The following is a 21,692-nucleotide window of genomic DNA, read 5'->3' on the forward strand; positions in this document are numbered from 1 at the left end:
TTCTGTATTAATCTTCCTTGGTGACCTTTTTAATGCAAGAAACTGTCACTTGTCATAGCAGGTAAAGCGCAGGTGGAACCAAGATAACTATGGCCAAGTTCCAACAAATATCACACCCTCTTGGGTGAAGGTCCAATGCTACCTTGAGGTTACACTTGATGAGTAGCATTATTTAGCTACTTACGTTAAGTTCAAGTATGTAGTAACAGTTGTTGTATGAAAAGAAAAACATACCCAGACAATGTCTTGCTCTTGTAATGTCAGTCAATCAAGTCTTGTTGTGCTAGTTCAAGATAGGAATCTGATAGAAGTGTCAACCGTGGTGCATTTGCAGTCATTCTACTAACAATTTGTTGACATATCTGAGGTTTTCTCAGCAAACTGTGAAAAACAAATCTGAAATTTATTTAGGCAGATTTGATATTCAAAACCCTTTAATGTAAATATTTTCTAAATCATCAAAGCTTGATTGTACAGTCATTGCCACCAGTCACATAAAAAAAATTTGTAAGGACTTGATTTGGTCTCTTTCTTTAGTCATTTATCCGGCATGTTATAAACATTACTGTGTGGAATAAGTCAAATATCTTACCTTTTTTGTTCCCTGTCACATCAGGAGATCGAAGGCACAAGAAGAAAAGGTGTAAATATCTGGTACAGCAACAGCAGTTATTCCACAATTTAGAGCATTTATGGCATAATTCTTGCGACTACATTTAAATATACATATACTGAACAATAAGTAGGGATAGTTTAACAACACAAAACCACAAAGATAGATAAAGACTTTTGCTTGAAATTGTAACTGTCCTGTGTTCCTTCAGATAATTATTAAAGTTTGACACCCACAACATTTTATCCGTTGGGAAAATGTGCATTTCATAAACCAGTTTTTACTTGGAGACAAGTTGAAGCCAGTTTCCTTCATTAGCTGAATGAACAGCTTCTGTTTTGAGGGAGTCCAAAGTTTACAATCTCAGCAAGTCTGTGGCTACATTAAAAAGAGTAAACCATGCAGAGTTAGCTTGAATTACATTACAGTGTAGTATTCTTGAGGCAGATATTGTGAGTCTTTGAAAACACCATGAACACTGGTAGGGCTGTGCTACGTCAAGGATCAGAAATCTTATTCTGTGTCGAGCAGTGAATCCGTTTAACAAAGCAGGTATTTTCTGTCATTGATAAAAGATGTTATCAGAGCTGCACTGATTATCAGTACAAGAAAAACATTTAGTTTTATTACATAAAAGTTATAAGAATCACGAAAGCTGTGCAGGAAAGCATCATGTTACGTTAAAACTGATGTTTTGTCACAGACAAATCTAAAACATGATGTCCAGTTGAGAAGCCCCCAATCCAAAATAGCTGTTGTTTTGTTTCTATGGATCCAAGCTACATGAAATACTGTAAATGGGACTTTTTGGTAGTGTAATGGTGCTGGCAGAGTTTTATTATATTGTATTTCTTCAGTGACACTGTGTATCCGTGCTGCAAGGAAGCACCAGTTAATCAAAAGGAGCAGAAAAATGTTTGCTTCCATCGCGATTCTGTATGTTTCTTTAGATTTGTACAGAGATACGAGGCATACTTCCACATTATATACAGCCTCCAGCATTTAAGATTTAGGGGAAGCAGAATTTGATCTTCAATGCTGTTGCATAAAAAGACACATTCAAGTGCACATGAGAGAGAATCCTCACAAATAAACCGACCCAGAGATCAAGTGTAGCAAACTGCAAAAACTTATATGAACACCTGCAATCACAAGCAATAACGTAGCAGAGTTTCAACCCACGCGCTCAGGAATAAAAGAAATGTGGTTCAAGGGAGGAGCAGACCTACACTGCATCGTTACTCACCTCTCCTCGTCCATTTTCTTCTTCATCATGTCTCTTCTCCAGGCTGGCATTGACGCCAGGCGAGATTTCTCCTCGTCAGCCTGTAGGGAGACAAAGGGGCCCAAGGAAAGACAAGAGATGGGGACCCACACCAGTCAGTAAAGATTTTTACTGGGATTAAAGCCCTCATTTCATCATTGGCTCTTCTTGATTCATTGGTCACAATAACTACGCTAAATACTGGAGAAGCATCATTTTAAAATGCATCTAAGGCCCTATGCCCACATATTTCACCTGCAGCACAACATCATGAACAGACTGTTTAGCTAGATGATCAACATCAATGGGGCCATTCGTCATCAATCCTGTCAGTCTTGTAAGAGCCACAGCTACACTGAGCATTGCATGATTACATTAAATAAGCTGTAATATGAAACGGGTCTTTAAGCACAGATTGAATATTAAAAATAAATCAGTCATGAACATAACTTGAACCTGCTTACAGATACTGTAGTTGTAATATTATTTGTGTCAACAGCTCCAAAAAAAACCCCAAAAAACCCACAATTAAATCTATAACATTCGGTGGTGATATTGAAGTGTTTTGTGCGGATATAGAGCCACATAAACCTTTGCAACGCGACATGCCCAGCCTTTTTGTTCGTACATATCCTCAAACATAAATTCTAATACAAAGAGCTTTTACGTGAAAACTAAAGAGACTACACAGTCAACATCATAAATTGTTCAAAGTGATGTATCAGTTTACAAAAGCTCAAAATATGTATTCATCTTTCTTTTTGTTGGAAATAAACAAAGGCTTTTAAAAGGGCAGATCTGTGTTTTTCAGTTTGTTTACAGAGTGCACACACTGTAACCGGATCCTTTTTTCTCTTTCAGTGTGTAATTGGAGGTGGAGCAGGAGGAGAGAAAGAGGGCAGCCATCTTGGATTTCTCATCTTTGCCTGAAATACATTATCTGTTTGCGTTCCTTTTACTGAAGCATTTCACTAGCCAACATGAGAGTCCAGGTAACATTATCCGGACGATAAATTTTTAATGATTCCCTTGGGAATTTCAGCTCAAGAAAAAAAAAAGAAAAAAAAAATTAAAAGAAAAGAAAGAAAAAGCCAACAAAACAAAAATAGCATCTGATAGAAATAATATATTTTCTTTTTTAATTTGTTAATGATTAAATCAAATGGTCAGATGCGGACTGCACTAAGACTGCTTACTGTAATTAAATAATGCTTATAAGTAACAGGTATAACCATGGCAATGCTCATGTTAGCTTCATTTGACTAAAATGACATGAGTAACATGATTTACATTAATCACTAAGCTACAGCTGTGTTCAGTGGTGAGACAGAGCACTGAGTCTCATTTCTAAGAGGAGGAGCATGGTGCTATCCTTCTATCTCTACTTTCTGAGGAGTAAAACAGCAACAGGTTTGTTGCTTTAAAACAGAACTCTCTGAAACAATATTCCAAAACAATTAATAAGGAAAGGCAAACATTGGGAGAATCATTTATACAATTGGCAGTTAAACCGCATCAGATTTTAATTAAAATAGTTAATATTTAACAAATTAAGCAGATTTTTAGATTTTTAAACCAAGCCTCCAAGCCAATCAGTCTCCAATCTGATGGGCCTCTTAAACGTATTGGCTCTGGGGTCATGTTTGTCTCACGTGTTGCACCAATCAATCGGATGTATCCGTGTTAGTCAAAGTGGAAGCAATGCACAAGTCTGGCAAGCATATGTTACTGTCCATGGAAGAAAAAAAAGGGGAATAGAGTAGCTTCTCAAAATGCGATGACAAGATAATTAAGTTTATGTGAAAAAATTCAGAGTGGGCAGTGTTGTTGAAAGGCAAGTTGAGCTTGATATTGACTAATAGATGAAGCAGATTCTCTAAACGTAACAATTTTAGATAAAGTAAAAAAGAATTGAAGATATAAACTTGACCTTTTTTATGCTGCAGCACATTAATGTTCCTCATTGTCTGTATTTAGAGTTCACTTTTGTTTTGTGCAAGAAACACTGGAAAGCACTCCCATAATACTGTATGACAGTACTGACAACAACACTACACATTCTTTACAGTGTTGTTTATATTATATGAATAAGACAAAAAAAAAAAAACATCACATGAATGGAAATCTATGGAGAAAAAGGCTCTCAGTTTACCAGCTGGCTGCCTCTCGTTTGAGCTGTGAGGTGATGAAGATTCGCTGTAACCTCCTTATGGCTCCTGTAAGCCACGGATAGCATGACAGCGGGTGGTACTAAGAGGGTTACTTGAAGGTAATCTTGATGCCACAGTATAGACACTATGAGAACAGCGTGGTTGTTCGGAGCCACAAGTGCTGCAGTGGAGGATTTCACATTCAAGAACTGTGTGTTTGATAAAAGCTTTTCATTTGTACTTATATCTGCGTCAATATCAGTTTTAAAAATCACATCCGCGTGGATGTCAACGTTCTCAAAGTCAAAGACACAAGTTCTTCAAGAATAGATTATTTTGGCCCGATTTCTGCACAGATAGTTGAAATGTTAATCGATAGAGTTAGTGTGTGGAAAAGGACTGCTGAAATTCTTTAATCCGAAAAATGTCAACAAACTTTTATTTCTGACAACAATGTAGAAATCAAGTAATAAAGATAGACAATTATGGACATGAGCAATGCACAGAGTAACAAAACAGTGAAACAATGAGAAAGTGTTACTTTGATGCTTCATGAAATGAATTTTTTTTTTTAGTTCAGTGGAATATTAACCATACTCAGTCATTTTTGTACTGAAACCTGCACTGAAAGACACACATTTTATATAATAAATATACCATTGTATATATAAATTGTTGAGTTCAGACACTGAAAAACAAAGAGTATTTGTGAGTGAGCGAAAAGCCTTTAGACTTTTCCAACCAACTCTTTGTTTCCGAGTGTGAGCAACAAGCTGCACATAAAATGATGAGTATCAAGAATCGGAGGTTAAGCTATATTAAACTGTCCTTTATTTCTTGTGAATGCCTAAACGTGTACCCTTTGCAGGTAAGTGGTGAACTGAATCCCTTGAATTTCAGATACAGCTTTAAGACAAGATACAAAAACGCAAGACCAAAAGGTCATAAGACATTCTTACGGGGTATAATCACTGTCCATGATCTGAACTGATATGCCTCCTAACAGGTTTGGTTGAGTTCATATGATCACACGTTAAGTTGTGGAACTAAATGCCTGGAAACAAACCGTGTCACTTCAACTATTCACTTCACAGCTAACTCACAAGCCTCAGCACCCTGTTTTTCTTTCAGTTTAATACTAAATGTTGTGACTGGAAGTGATGATTTGCAATTCTGCTGCTATGATGCGTCTTTCAAACTTGCTTTGGACTTTTCTTCGCCTGCCATGCTGTCTCTTGATTAAATAATAAATTGCATGTTAAAGATTTCAAGTGCGTCTAATGAGCATAATCTTAAATGTGTCACAACCACTCAAACTTTTATTTCGCTTGGTTCATGTCTAGTTGGTAGGTTAAAACTGAAACTGAAGTTTTACTGTTAACTGATAATCACTGGAGATGGTGGGTTAATCACTGACACTATCGTAACATGAAATGTAGCCTGAAATATCCACTACTATATACCAATAATATTCACAAAGTCACATTACTTTTTATGGCAAATCTTGTCCTTTAAAAACTTATTTCCCCAAAAGCAAAGTATCATGGCATCAAACAAACGTCACCCAAAAAGCTCTTGGTTAAAAACAATTCAAATTTAAAACTAAAAGTAATGTTCTTTTCTTTTTCTCTTTTTTTTTTTTTACATAAAACAATTTCTCTCCATCCATTAAAGCATATGGAAATAAAAAAAGTTAGTACAGCTAAAAAGAAGCTCTGTGCTGCTTTCAAGTCCTTCAGGTGACACCAGATTGGCTTCCTCGTCCAGTATGTTCCACTGTGCAAGTTAGCCTACCATACCCTGCCCCTAATCCATTTATTTTGGTTGTGGGTTTAGTTCACTGTTAATTCACATTGCTGTTAGATATCAAAAAGCTCTGCTTCTTTTTCTTTCCAAAAAGCAAAGCTTCGATCAATGTATCGGATGATCTCCTCATTGCTGAACTCTTTTAACTCATAGATCACTTTAATTGAGTCCTCAGTGGGCTCATCTCTGGGTGGAGGTTTATCAACATTAGGTTCCTCTATGATTTGAACACCAACAGGTGGAACATCTTTCTTTGGACCTGATCCTGAGCTTTCTGTTGTGTCCTGTAGTGCCTGAGCCTGTTGTCCACTTTCAGCTGTCAAGGTCTGTAAGTGGGTCTTCTCTGACATTGTCCCATCAGGAACCACAGATGCAGTTGATGGGATCTGTTCATTTAATTCCACATTCTTCTGAGTACCACCCTCCAATGACTCCTTCGAGGTTCTCAGTTCCACACAATGGTCATCGTCAGACACACCATGCTGGGGAGCAGCAGGTGATGGAGAAACATCTAACTGGGAATCTTGTGAGGAAGGCTGCAGTTCTGGTGCAGGTGGAGTAGACTGTTCCTTTGGAGGTGGGGGTGCAGGATGAGTAGGGGGCGGCGGAGGAGGATGAGAAGGTGGGGGAGGGAGTGATTCCTGCATTGGCATAATGGGTATGTCAGGAGACATGGAGCGGAGAGAAGCTGTCATCATACCTCCTGCATTATCAGAGTCTCCAAAATACTTGAGTTTTATGTCCTCAAAGCCATCCGCCCAATCTCGTTTCCCTCTCTCAATTTCCTCCATGACCTCCTTGTGAAATTGTCTTATGACTTCCCATTTATGGCTGCCAAGACGATCAAACATCTCATAGCACAAGAGGTGGCGGAATTTCCGCTCGCTGCGAGACATGTTCATTTCCAATAACTGGAAGTATCCAAGCATGAAGAGGTCAAGAGTTAGGCTTTCATAGCTCACAGGTGACCCATTGATGTGTGGCAAGAAGTGCTCTGGCCAATAGATCATCTGAGCGCGGCTCAGCCTCCGGATCTGCCGTGTGGGCACTTGGCTCATGATTGTCCTCCAGTGGCCAATCAGATTCCCTACTACCTGCTTTGACTTCATGAACAGGAGGAGCTTTTCATCTTCACTTTGCATCTCCCCACTAACTTGAGCATTAAATTGGTTATACTCCCTGTAATCCACATCTAAGTGATTCCGTCTCCTGCCTGTATATTTAGTTCGATAACATTCGGAGATGGTATACTTCCGCCAGTGTTCAAGGAACAGAAAAACTATTCTTTCTTTCCTCATTTCAATGTATTCCTGGACATAGCTTAGATCTGTCTGCACCTCCAAGGTTCGTGTTAGTTGGTCGTTATTTAAAATGGGGTCTGAAGAAAGAACCTGGTTGAATTGTTCAATGTTTGTTGGAGCCATTGCCTCAGAGGACACATACATCTGAGGAGCATGAGATGCGATGATAATTGGTTCTTCAACAAGTGGTACAACGGATTCCTCTGTTGAAGGTAAATGTCCGTTGGTATTAAAGTCAGGGACTTTAGCAGAGGAGCAGGTAGCATCATCCTCACAAGCTGTGTCTGGACAATAATTAGACTCACTTACCACAGGGAGTGATCTTTTGCGTTTGTAAACCCTGTTAGCTTGGTTATCTGCAAATTGAGACTGATTCTGTATTTCATAATTGGCCTTAAGGTTTTTGACCGAAACTCCACACTGCTTTATTTCGTTCTCCACGTCCTCTCTTGTCGAGAAGGACTGAGAGCGTCCAATAAATGCAGTACCAACTGTTGCTGCAGGTTGAGAGTCGCCTGTGCTCATATTCCTTGCCTCTTCTTGAGAAAATCCAGGAAATATAAGATCCAAGATGTCTATCTCTTTGCCTCCCAGGGTGGCTAGAAGAATTGCCATACTCCTGAGCAGGGTCGAGATCTTGCTGCACCAGGCTGGGAGATCCTCAGCTTGGCCATGTACCTGCTTTGGATTGACTGAGAAGTGTCCTTGACTGAGAGCAGCAGAAACTGGCAAGAGCTGGTGAAGCTCCCGCTCCAGTTTTTCCAGTTCCTTCTCAATTTCTGACACCTTATGCATGACCTGCAGGTTCTCAATTTGCTTCTCAATTCGGTTCAGGTCAGCCTCGGTCATCAGCTCCCCAAACGGGCCCAATATGGCATTATGGATGTGAGAATAGTGCCATTCCTGAGGCTGGTAGTGTCCACTTGACGCAAACTAAATCAGAGGTCAAAGGAGACCAACAGGACAAGAAAAAGGGAGGGAGGGAGGGATTCCTTCAGCACGAAGTTCCTGGTATGAACACACGCTTGAGTGCAAATCCATCCTAACACACAGGATTTACATGGATTTAGTGGTGCAATGGCACAGCCTCATTACAGGCACTAAACTCTCTACTGTAATTTAAAATCACAGAGAACAGAGAATGCTTTGTCCTTTTTGAATTCACTGTCAAATTCTATTCTGACTAGATTATTATTGGTAAAAATATAATATTGTTTCAAATGTTGCAACAGGCCTGTATTTGATTTAGGCACTTGATCATTTCAGACCTTTTACGCCTACGTTTACTCAGAACGCCAAATTCTCTGTCTACTTTTTTATGCGTCAGTGTTTCTTTTTCAGTTTACAGTTACACTACACAAACACTGAAAAATCTAATTAAGTGTCCATCTATTAATGTTTTTCCCCATCTTGCTGCATGCTCTGTGACCCAACTATGATGTAACACTACAATATAGTTTAACAGTATTAAATCAGCTTTGGGTCTTGGCACCAGTGCAACAGAGACACTTCAGTCCTCATCCAACAATGGGGAAAAACCAATTTGGAAGTGCTGGAGAGTTAAAAAGGCCAATATTGTCATTGTTTTTTTTCTGATAAAAGGGATTTGGTGAGAGATTATGATCTGCTTGCAAACCGCCCTCTTTGGAAAGACATGAACAAAAAACAGCAATTTGACGACATAAGGTTCTTTGATTCTTAAATTACACAGCACTCACGTTTTATTTGTAGTACTATGGAGCTGTTAAAGTGCTATTTAAATGTTGTTGTTTTTTAAATTATTGTGCCTTTTTTTAAAACGTGTCTTTATTATCTACACTGTACTGTAGTGTGAATGGGCCCAGCATCACACCACTGAATCTGCATGTAAGAACTTGGAGGCACAAAACACCATCATCAAACACCAGCCAACACTATGAATTGTTTAGTCAAGTGTGTTAATGCTGTGATGGACGTCGTAGCCAAGTCTTCAACTCAATGCACTCCAAAAGGCTGCTTAACAAAGTCTATGAATATGAAGATAGAAGCATGCACAGAAATACCAACAAAAGCCAAGAAATACTTTCATAAATATTGAGCACATGAATGAGGAATGTTTGAGGAAGTTAGTTCAAAACTTTTAGGCTTTTTAACTGTAAGGGGTTTTAATGCTGCCACTACACACCAAACGATTAAACACCAAATGTCAGCATCACTAGAGGAGACCCATTGGATCTTTTAAAAGGATAAGATTTCAATCTTTGGAAGAAATAAATTAATAATTAGTCAGATTTAATTAATCATATCACTAGAGTCCTTCTATTGCAATGCTAACAAGTGCTCAGATTACTCCAGTATTAATTACTAATCAGTACCTTGTCTAAATATCTTATATAAACACACATCCGGGGAAACTGAGAGGTATGTGTCTTGAATTCTAAAGTCATTAAATCTAATTAAATTTTTTTTAATCTTTTTTGCAAACACAGACTAAAACTCTTGTGTATAACTTGGACAATATAATTCATTCTGAAGATGTATGTTGCTAAAGTTCTCAGAGAAGCTGCATAAACTTAGGAATTTGACGTCTCTGAATATGCCACCATAAAGCAAAATCTGCCATGCACAGCTACACTTGCAAAGAAAATGCTTTAACACAACCTCACAAACCAAAAATCACAAAAAATCCACACCCACAAACACTAGCTATCCCCTTTGTGTTGTTAATTTTTTCAAAAATGAAGCTACATTTATCCGGTTTTCAAATGGGAGCACAACAGGGATAGCCAAAACAACAGCACTTAATGACTTTCTCTGCAACGTCACGCCTACCTTGCGTCTGTGCTCCTCCTCCTCTTGCATCTTCACCTGAAGCTTTCGCACCATCACCTGCCTCTTCCATTCAGGGATGGCTTTTCCTTGCTCGTCATGCGTGGGCACTAGAGCCTCAACATCCGCGAGGCTCGTCTTCCTCTCCGACTCTGCTTTTGCTGTGCCTCCCCCAATGTTCCCATTGATCGCCGAGTTGGAGGACAGTTGCTCGTAGCTCGCAGAGGTTGACATTGTCCTGGAAGATCCTGAGCCCGTCGGACTGGGGCTGGGGCTCGGAGTGGTGGGTGGGGAGGTGACAGGTGTACTGGATTGTGGAGGGGATGACGGTTTGGCTGGTGGGGAAGCTGAACGGGTCTCTGGAGATGTGGTGGTTCCCTTGAGGAAAATAAAGAACGAGATGGACCAGAAACAAAAAGAGTCACACATCTTTTACCTGGTGCATTTTTTAACAAGTAACAACATTCTTTATGGATACATGTCGAAGGCAACATCAGCCATTCTTGAAGAGATTTGAACTTAGCAGTAAGTAAAATCCTAAAATCATGAGTGAATTGTGTGCAACAAGTTAAGTCCTAGTTTAAATTATGCTTTACTGAGGAGTTGAGTAGCCAAACACTAATATCGTTAGATATTCAGTAGCTCCTTTGGTGATTTAAAGTAAAATTGAGCTTTTTCTAAGCTAAGGCATTTGCGTTTATTAGTCCTTGATTTAAACATGACAAAGTGGAACCATATTCACAGTTAAAGGCAAAAGCTGGGGTTGAACTGACCATATCTGTGTTTCTGTGTTTCTATTAACCACTGCCTGTCACATAAATTAGTCATGGAGGAAGGCTGTGGACCTACATTGTTGCCGGTGGGTCCGCTGTTAGAAAACACAGTGGTGTAGCCTTTACTGTGCGGTGTGGGCTTAAGGCTCTTTCCTGCTTTGATCTCTGCCAGCAGCTCTGAGTTGTCACCAGTGGGGGACATCATGTTGAAAGATTTTGTGCCTGCAGACAAAAGAAGAGGACAAACAAGTGAAACCAGGTAGGAAGATAGTAGACAGCGAAACAGAAAACAGAGAGAGTGAGATACACTGAAGAGGAGAAGAGGGGTTGGGTGGCAGTGTTGAATATTTCATCCAATCAGCCGGGTAACAATGCTGACCTGCAGCATGTTGTACAATGATAGGAAGTCTTTATGGTTTGGTGAGCCTCTGTTTCTCATGCAAGGGATATGGATATGCTTTTTTTTTTTCTTTACATTTCCTCTTTTAGTCGTGCCACTGTTGCACTAGAAATATCTGGATAAGAAGGTGACTATAATACACACAGCTAAGCTATAATTGAACTTCCTGATTTTTTTAAAGGAAGAAAGTACACCCAAAGGAATATATGTAGGGATTGAAAAATAAGTCTGATGCTCTAATTAAACATGGTTAAAGAATACTTCTACTTTGGTTAATTTCCTATGCAAAATAGGTGTTACAATCAGGCGATAGGAACTTGGGGGGGGGGGGGGGAAGCTCAGAAGAAAGAGGTCATGGCTATGGGAGAAGGATTTCACCCTTCATCAGGACAGCATGCCAGCACATTTAGTGCTCTCAGTTGAGCGATTTCTGGCTGAGAAACCCATCACAGAGCTTCACCACCCTTTGTTCACCTCATCCAGCGCCAGGCAAATTTTTCCATTTCCCTAAAATCAAGGCTGAGTTCAAGGAGGCCGTTTTGAGTTTGTTCAAGAAGTGAAGAGAAAAACAGTCTCTCAGAGCGGACCTGCTGCTCTGCTTTGATCAGTGGCAGAGTGGAGCGCAGTAGTTTGTAGTTGCAGTCAGAAGAAAGGAGTTAACAGTTTTCTTCATTAGAACAGAATTACAGCATTAGCCTTATTATCTAACAACCACACTTTGTACATTTAGCTTTAATTGAAACTAATCTGCTTACTGTGAACAATGCAACAAATTCACCCATCCTTAACTCCAAGCTCTCTCTTTTAATGCTTTCACAAAGAGTTGTTTTTACTTTTGATAGAAGACAATAAAGGAAAATGTTTTAAATATCAAGGCAATTTCAAAGTAGTACAGAAGAGGCTTTTGTTTTCAAATAATTCCCAAAAATCAGCATTTTAAAAATGATAGCAGTAACATAAGAAAGACTATTCCTGTTATATATTTTAAATGCAATTTCAAATGGCATACAGCATATACAGCATTCACATAACTATCATTATATTTTGGTACACATAGAGCCAGCAGCAGCCTCACCTGTTTTAGTAAATGTAAACCTCCAATGTAGCGAATATCCTCAATCCCTCATTGTTTACCCTTTCTCTATTTGTCCAATGGAAAAAAGAAAAGTCCTCTCCTGTGTGAAAGTGTTGCCTGTCGAGGCAACCACAATGCTCTAGCTGGTCACAAAGACTGGCTAGCGTGCCACCCCTCCTCACTCTCCCGTGCTCTCTCTTTCTCTGTGTCTCCCTTGGGAGGAGAGAGCAGCTTTCTGTTAAAGACCCATCATTACAGTTGGGGGGAATCTAAAGGAATCACCAGTAACTGGAAGTGACAGCGGGCCACTGGAAATCTGGCCTGGAATTAACACACAAACGCACACACAGAGTCACCGTTCAATCCACAGCTTGTCAGTCCACTTCATCGGACCGTCCTCTGTGCAGCAAACCTGATGCGTGGCTCACACCTCAAATTTTCTAGTTTACAGAGAGAGGGTGGGGACCCACAGCACCAAAGCTTTTCAGTTAGCTCTCGTTTACATTTAGAGTTCAGTTAAGTTGTTTTTTATAATCTATAAGCTTTTTACAGGCCACTCTCTCAGAAGCTAATGCCATGTGATGGCTCTTTAAATTTACTTTTAACAGATTGTAACGTTTGACAGAGTCGCATTGCCATATGCCATAAGTACAAAACTTAAGTAAAAAGAAAAATGGAAATCCTTATAACAACAATTAGCAATCCATTTAGATGCGTTTGACAAGAATTATAGTTTGAATAAACCCATTTGCGTTCTTGAGTCAAAGTGCTGTGTGCCTTTTACTAGTTAAATTCTGTGTAGGTGTGGGTTGTAGATTTAGCAGGTCTGCCTGAGAGAGTGTAAACGAAGGTGGAGGTGTGGTAGGCAGAGAACATGCGACAAATAACCTCTCATAATAGACATGCCAGCACAAAAGGCTGTCTGTTCTGGGGTCAAAACCTGACCTGTTAAGACCCATAATATCCGTATTAGACCGAGTGTGGAATTTGTTTGCTCCTCCTATTCAAGCCGGATGAGACGTGCACAGTTAATTGATTACATGTCTTAAAACAATAATACACAACAACATGCTTACATAACAACTGGCTTAAAAGGGAGAAGAAAGTTTATGCCTTTGGGCAGTCAAGCATCCGCAATTGGTGGCCTTAGATGTGTGCTGTAGTACAAAAATAAAATCCGTTACATCCTCTTCATCAGTGGAAAACGACAGGGCAGTTCAAACTGCCTACAGCGTAGTAGTCATCTGCCACCTGGTGCGTTGCTGTTGCCTTAATGAGCATCTGAGCTGTAATTTCATCTGAATCTCCCAGATCTGCCAATTACTTTTAATTTTATGGTCGGTTTATAACCTGGTCAATGATTTGGAACAAATCCTATAATTCTGAGACCACACTGCTCCTTAGCACTTGGGATAAAGATGGGTCTTTTACATTGCCGAGGAGCCTCCCTTTTCCTGTGGGGATCAATAAAAGAACTCCAAAATAGTAGGGACTCGACTACACATATATATTGTTGCAGTAGTGTTTCCTGTCAGCCACCTGTTTCGTTGTGTTGCTTCAACAAGTATCTGAGCTGTAAATTCACCTTGAGCCCTCAGTTGTGTTGATTGCTTTTAACGTTATGACCTAAAAAGGCACAAATGATGTCATTAGAGAGCATACACTGCTCTAAACTTAAGTAGTTTATTGCTGTTCTGCCATCAGATGGCAGAAGGAGCATAAAAAGATGAGATAGTTGGAAATTAGCAAAACAAAGTGAGAGGACAAAATAAATATAAAGGTGCCTAACTTGAGTAATTAACATTTAACAGCTTAACTGATGTTGCTGTTTATTGCTGGTCTATTTTAAACATCGCAAAGCTGAAGTCTTATTTAACGGTAATTGAGCCTCAACTTAAACCTTTGTTTGAGATGACGTGCTGTCTCTCAGGTTGTAAACATACCAAATGCCCAAATACTGTTCTACATGAGCCTTTCCCAGTCCGTCTGACCCCTGTGACTGCTTTACAGATTCTAAAATTATTTTTTAAAAGTAAAATGAGTATTTCTTCTTTTTTAAAATCACGTGAATTCAGGGTATATTTTCTTAGACCGTTCAAGTTACTCTTCACCATGTTGATGCCTTATAAATAAAGCACCAAATGAACAAAACTACTGAATGTACTACTTATTATTTTTTGTTTCAGTAAAGTAGATCACATTTTTCCTAATGAAAAAGTGAACCTAAAACTGTTTTATAATTTGATAACGAAACACACTTACTGAATCCGTCTCAAATAAATCAGCAATAAATGATGGAAAATAGCTGCATAAAAGGCTCTTAAAGGTGGTTTTAAAATTTAAATGCCTACTATGTGAGCCTTAGACGTATCTAACAAAGCTAACTTATGGAGGTGAAAGGCTAGTTCTCAGTCTGTACTTACTCTTCATCTGTTTAAGAGGCCCTGCCTCTGGCTGAGGGACAGCGAGATCCCCGGCTTGACAGAGAAGCAGGAAAAAAAAGCAAAACAAACAAAACAGAGAGAAGCAGGTGAAGAGGAAGCAGGTGAAAAGAGAAATATGTAAACAGGAGTGTAACAAAGGATTAATGGAGAGGAAGATTATTGAACAAAAACAGCAGAAGAACAGTGTTAGCTGGACAAAGACCGAATTGAGCTAAAACTGCATTTAAATGAATAAATTACACAATAAAAATGCTTCATCTCTGTACTCTTCATGCTATTGATCATTTATAGATAAGCACTTTTGGCATTCCCAGCTCCATTTGACCTCCTGACTTTCATCCAGTATTATTTTGGTTCAAAAGTCAACAGTGCTCAAAAGACAGAGATGATTAAGTGGATTTGTCAGTTATTTTTTCACATGATCATCCTTGGATGTGAGCATGATATTTTTTTTTTGTAAAGGCCATCAAGCGTGTCCATGAGAAACGGTGAATGTCAATAAAAATAAATTTACAAATATTTAAGATCAAATTACGATGATCACTTTTCTGTAATTATAGACGTATTGTTGGCCTCAATATGAACACTAAAAAACTTTGATTTATTTTCAAGGATCATAGGAACCTTGTAAAGTTAATTCTAACCATTTGATAATTTGTCTCCAGCCTGAGCAACACATATGCTCTGATCATGAGGGCAGAGGGGCACTTAAGGAAATGGTTGAACACTAAACCAGATCTCAGGGTAATGGTAACCCTGCATCATTAATTTATAATCTGTTATTTAGAATGCTACGGTTAGACGCAACTCATCTTTACCCAGGGCGATTGCGTTGTACTCTCTAGTACCACAGTTTCTGCTTTCTAGGAATAATTATATAACAATATGTGCAAGCAAAAATTAATTTGACATAATTTTCTACAGATGGTCAGTAACACACATTAAGCTGGAAAGAGTTAAGCTGAGGGACACTCACTGCCTGATGAGGAAGATGGACGTCGCTGATGAGTGGAGGTGCTGCTGGCATTATTCTGGGTGGTCCCCGGGGGTAGTGGAGGAGGTGGGGGGGGTGTTGGCATTGGATTGCTTGGAGGAAGAGGTGGCGGTGGAGGTGGGGGTGGGGGTGGGGGCGGTACAGATTCGTCTGTGGCACCATTTTCAGAGCTATGGGTGGGGCTGTTAGTAGGCTCCTCCAATAACATGGAACCCTAATAGAAAACCAAGGAGGAATAAGGCAGACTTCATCAATCAAGTGATACCTCTTAACTTGGTATAGTCCAACAACTACACTGTTGTTACTCTGTTAGCCAATATTTTGTCACTTAAAGCAGGGATGGGATGGGTAGCCCAGTGTTCCCATAACTTAAAACAACTCTTGAGCTATGTCAGAATCTAAAAGCTGGCTCTTTTTTTTTTTTTTTGTCTTTAGTTTTAAAAAGCAATTGGAATGCCATATTATAATAATTATTGAACAAATTAAACGAGTTAAAAATAAAGAATTAAACAAATTTAAAATAAAAAACAACCATGTTAGTAAACATTATATTATATTGTGAATTTCTACAGCTTTCTTGCATAAGCTTTAAACGGGTACGCTGAAGCTCCTGCTGGGCATTAAATTCCTGTACAGAGGCAGCTGACAGAGACAGATGTATGCATCCCTTCTAGATATGTCCACCCTCAGACACAATACCCTCTGACTAATAGGAGTTAGTTAATATGACCTAATCCCAAGGGGGAATCTCTGAGGGTAAAACGGTAGGAATAAACCATCTGTCACTGCAAGTGATATTCTTGCACGCGTCTGACACACTCCCAAGGCGTGCCCTAAACTCCGCTGGGGGCAAGTTAATGGGCCGTGACATTTAACTCGATCCCACCCCTCCTTTGCTCTTCAGACGCGTGCTCATCATTGTTGCCCCTTTCATTTTCAAACCCCCAAGAGAGTCGGGCGGGGGGACCGTGTCCAGATGGGCCGTGGTAGCACGTGCCGATTCCGCTGATTAGCCAGTCCATCTGCTAGGGTCCTCGGAGAGAAGGAGGGGCCCCACTGAGGCCTTAATTGGCTCAAAGCGGATTATGCCCCGTGTCAACCCAAACACCCCCTGTTCTGATACTCAGGAGATTTTAAGAACACCTCTCCAGGGACACAGATTAGAGTGTAATAGACTCATTCAATCATTCTTTTCTGCTTGTGAAGTTATGTGGCAGCAAATTAAACCAGTAACCAGATGCTGCCATCAATAGAAACTTTCGTGTTTAACTTGAATGGAAGAATATTTAAATGTTTACTGATGTATACTTTTTTCAGCTAAAAAAACCTTTTGAACCTTTTTACTGTCAAATTTGAATGAAAGGAAAAATTACAGGTTAATACATTGTTCGTTTTTTTACCCTATTTTTTTTTCATTCAAATAAGAAATTCAGCTTTACTCTCCCTTTTTTGTTTGTTCATTGGTAACTTCCTGGTGAGCCCTCTTTCGTCCATGACTATCCTGAGTTTGTTCCATTGCAGCTGCGTGGACAATTTACACGGAGGGGAGGAGACACAAGCGGCAATGGAAATGAGGGGGCATTCGGCAAGCTTATGTAACATGCTGATTGGTAATGCTAAGGCAAATAGTGCTGTCAGTGTTGTAACCTAATGCCAACATGCAATCACCCCGCTAAACCTCACCCAAAAACTGCACCTTATACCAAGCTGGGATGACCACACAACTTTGGACAGTGTGTCCAGGTCACTGTATCATCAACCCATTACCACATACCATGTGTTGTAGCCTGTACACTGGTTTGGGATCTTAATGTTTAAATCTTTGAAAAAAAATAATAACTTTTACAATATTTAACCTCGTTTGAAATCACCTGGTGTGGAAAGGCATTAAAATTAATTAGATGGATTTTTTTTTTCTTGCTTTCCATTACACTGGAATAAATTTCTGTCTGTGGAGAACAAGTCAGTCAAGTTATTCAACGTATATATTGACCTGGAGTCCCTGGAAGAAGAGATTGTACATCTCAAAGGGACCTTCCCGACTAAATAAAGGAAATAAAACAAACTGCATATAACATTATGAATAACATCAACCATTTTTAAAAAATTGTGTTTTAGGTATGTCACAACATTTGAACCATATGGACAGAATTCATGACCAGCAAAGGTTTTACTTGCCTCCTCGTTAGGCGCCATGTTTTTGATTCCAAAGGGCTCCGCCGTGTCGCTGCCCAGAGTTTTGTAGTAGTCCCCAGTGCTGGGCTGCTTGCTAAAGCTCCTCGACTTCCTGTTTGAATCCACACGCCGCAGTTTATCGTGGCTTTCTCCAGGCGTCAGCTGCTTCACAGAATTAAAAAGAAATGAGAGCAAGAAACGTAAGCTTCAAATTTATTTGGTGAAATTTACTCACAATCCACCATATAAAAGGAGTCACATAAATCTGAAACAAAAAATATTCTTTCAAACAATAGTTGCACAAAAATAGGTATTCAATTGACAAAATAGCAAAAAGTAGAAGGCAGAAAATCGTTTAAAAATGGCTAAACAACAATACACTTTGTACAACATATTTACTCTACTTTATTGCCAGATTAGCAGCCTCGTGTGACCAAAGCAGCTTTATTTGGATAATAGAACCAGGCTTTAATTTAGTTAATGTAAAACCCTGGCCGAGACGTTTCATCAAAAGTTGCAAAAAGAAACCCTTCTGTCAGAGTGGAGTGGTCACCAACTCAGACCATTTCACTTTCTGCTCTGACACCAATCAGGCAACGGAGGTCAAAAAAGCATGATATCGTAGGGCCGCTCCATCAGTTTTCAGAGTTTTCACTAAATGCAAATGTAAAATATACTGGATAGATTTGACATATGCACAGCAAAAAAAAAAAGAAAAAAAAAAAAAAAAAAAAAAAAAAAATCTGTCTACATTACAACTCTTACGAAACCGTTTCCATATAGTATATCACAAAAGAGTTGCATAAAGGAAGAAAAGGCTCATTTTACAACCTATTCTCAGAAATAAACCTTGAAAGCTGTGACATAAAAAGATGTCATCAAAGCAAGATGTTGCTTTGCCTTTCAAATCCAGGACTAAGCATCAAATTTGTATTTATTTACATCTCGATGCTTTCACACAAAAGGACTTTGCCACAACATATAGGCCAGTACCTCAGAGATTCAGATGTCTGAGGTTAACGAAAGCGGAAATAATTGACAGCTCACCCCTGACCTCTCCTCCATAGTGGTGTCATGTTATCAGTTCCTTATAAGCCCCTTTAATTGTGTTGACTCATGTCTGCTATCGAAGAGATGGTCCCTGAGCTCTCATCATGTGGAAGGGTAATGCGAGCAGGGACTGCTGTTGATGGTTTGTCATCCTCCAGAGAGGTGGGCCAACAATAGCAATTGTATAAATCATTTTGGCTCATCTCCCTCACGTGCATAAACAGACACCCTCTTCTCCTGTTATATGACAGCATAAAGTCTTTTTTTTTTTACGTGTGTGTGCAGAAACAACTGTTTTTACATTAAAATGTTACGTGTGACACAATCAAAGGTTGTTCAGCTTGTTTGTTGTTTGAAATAGCTCAACACATGTAGCATGTAGCATAATTCTACTGCTAAAACCTTTCAAAGCAGAAAGGCAAGGCAAATGAAACATATTTATACATGTGAATATATTCATCAGATTCATTGTCCAAATGCCCCAACAGCTCCAAAACCTTTAGATCAGCTGAAGTTTTCCAAAGCAAAAATGTGATGTCATTAGCAAGCCTCTACTGACATCATCTTTGCCACATGTGTGCCTTACCTTAGAGTTAGGAATCCCTTCTCTGGTCTGGACAGAGCCACATCCACAAAATCCAATGGAGCACAGAAAATAGCTGTCACCAGATCCAGAGCTTCACCTTTTCTCTGCTCAGTGCTACACCTGTCACACAACCTGCCCTCTCACTTTACCCACAGGCCTCATCAATAACCTATTGGGCCAGCACTGCAGTTGCACTGATGTCACCACCTACCCACAGATCAACCACTCCCCAACCTTGTCCAGTTCCTCTTATGCAAAACACAAATGCCCATGTGTTGCTCTAAACCACAGAAGGCCACATGCAAATCCTCAAAGCTTTAGGATTATTAGAATATTCTAGCCTTTTGTGTCCCGAATTAGCAGCAAAACTTGTCAGGAGTTATACTGATTACAAGAGAAATATCAAAGTCCAAATTGTTTGAAGGGACAACAGTCCAAAGAATAAGAATCTGAGAGGCAAAGTGGTCATTGTTTGAATGTTTGTCATTAAACCTTTGATTTAAGCCAAAGCAAATGCAGACAAATGAGCTGAGCGAAGCAGCATCAGCAAAAGCCTCGACAGTCTCGAACAGACCTGGAACAGATTCACTGGATGATTTTCAACGAGACTTTAGATATGTTTTCTGCAAACTAAACACTAATACGAGATCATGGGACTGGCCCTGCAGCTAAGGCACTTTAGGTAGTTTTTTTTTTTTTTTTTTTGCAATCTAGGGCACACAGTAATCTTAATTGCGTGTGTTTTTGTGCACGCAGGTGTGCGTGTGCTCCAAACGGTGGCTTCTATTCAATTATTAATGAGGGTCCGCCCTCAGCTGGTCACAAGGGCATAGAAGGGAGCGGGGCAGCACTAATTAACCCCACCCACCAACACACACAGACGCAGCTCACCATGGAGACGGATGATGAAAACTCACAAACGCTAGCTGTGGACTTTAGAAGTGCACTATCAAAGGACGTTACATGCATAGTAAAACTTAAAAAATATACAGCTCTTTTGTTGTGTATTGTTAAAGCTAAACAAACAAAACAGGGACGGTTGTGTTGCTATAATCACACTGTAACAATCAGAAAATGAATCTTTCATGAGGTGAGAGCGCTCCTTCAGATTAGTTTTATTTGATGTAATTCCAGTGTTTTTAGATAAAGTCATTTATATTTAAATTAGAATTACAAGTTCAACATCAGTTTTTATGCTTCACAGCATAAAAACCACTAGATGCAGCTCTGACACTTATGTTAATGGCAGTCTTAATTGCTGCTCCTTCTCAGCTCCTGAAACACTGTTGAGTGATCTGTTGCCAGTTTAATTACTGGAATCAAGATCAAACCCATCACAGCAACCATTGTATGTGTCAACCCAGAGGCTTGCCACACTAATGAGCATCTTCTGTGGCCTCGTTAGCCATGCTAACACAATAACATCATTGTGGGCTCCCTGACAAGGCACACAGTTACAGAAGAACTATAGCCGAACTGATTAGACACACAGGGGGAAAGTAACAGCTAATTGCCAGTTTATCCATAACATTTTGTTTTTACTGCTTCTATAGTATTGGCCTATATAATTCATAAAGCTTCTTGAAGACATTCTAGTTTAACCAAAAAGAGGCATGCTCGACCTACAGTTAGCTAAATGTTGGTATTTATTATGCTTCTGTGTTCTGTGCATCATGTCTTGTGATTATCTTGTGCTTTAAGTGAGCCAGAGAGTTAAACCCAACTTCCTGTTTCTGTTGGAAGTTGGATTGGCACAAAAGAATGAACCAAACAAAAATTGTAACTCCTGGAAAAACTGTACATTTCTAACTGCCCTCTTGCTTTTTTGACAAGTTGCTTTTATTCTTTCAGCTTAAGCAGGAGCGTACCACCACTATCCGTACCTCTTTTTTGCTGGCAGCTCTCTCCACATGCCGCAAGTTGCTTTTCACTTTAAGGAACTCAGCTGACGAAGGCTCCTGAGGGGGCTGTGGTGCTGTGTAGTTCGGAGGGGGAGGAGGAGGAGGGGGAGACTGTGGAGGAGGCGGGGGTGGATAGGTTGGAGGAGGAGGAGGGGGCTTGGAGGCAGCTTCAACAGGTGCCTCATTCTTCTTGGGCACACCTGTGCCAATGTCAGGGTTCAACATGTCCATGTATGCTTGCATGTCTGAAATGGCGGACTCTGGTGCACCTGTGACACAAACACAATCCAAAACATGCTATGCTGTTAAAAAGCTCTTCCTTTCCATTTTCTAATGCACAGTTTAAATACAA

The 21,692-nt window shown here is 39.7% G+C and overlaps 1 protein-coding gene across 1 annotated transcript in view; it reads right to left on the reverse strand.

Annotated features, from left to right (window-relative positions):
* Positions 1 to 21,692, reverse strand: part of espn (espin) — a 41,802-nt gene that overhangs the window by 1,510 nt on the left and 18,600 nt on the right. Inside the window, exons 7-13 of the mRNA XM_075476425.1 lie at positions 21,323 to 21,609; positions 17,807 to 17,965; positions 15,611 to 15,842; positions 10,792 to 10,937; positions 9,946 to 10,320; positions 1,860 to 1,939; positions 593 to 613 (exon numbers count right to left, since the gene is read on the reverse strand). Of these exons, the coding sequence (XP_075332540.1) occupies positions 593 to 613; positions 1,860 to 1,939; positions 9,946 to 10,320; positions 10,792 to 10,937; positions 15,611 to 15,842; positions 17,807 to 17,965; positions 21,323 to 21,609 (1,300 nt within the window). The remainder of the gene's footprint in view (positions 1 to 592; positions 614 to 1,859; positions 1,940 to 9,945; positions 10,321 to 10,791; positions 10,938 to 15,610; positions 15,843 to 17,806; positions 17,966 to 21,322; positions 21,610 to 21,692) is intronic.

This window comes from Odontesthes bonariensis, chromosome 10, assembly GCF_027942865.1.
Source record: "Odontesthes bonariensis isolate fOdoBon6 chromosome 10, fOdoBon6.hap1, whole genome shotgun sequence".
Taxonomy (NCBI): domain Eukaryota; kingdom Metazoa; phylum Chordata; class Actinopteri; order Atheriniformes; family Atherinopsidae; genus Odontesthes; species Odontesthes bonariensis.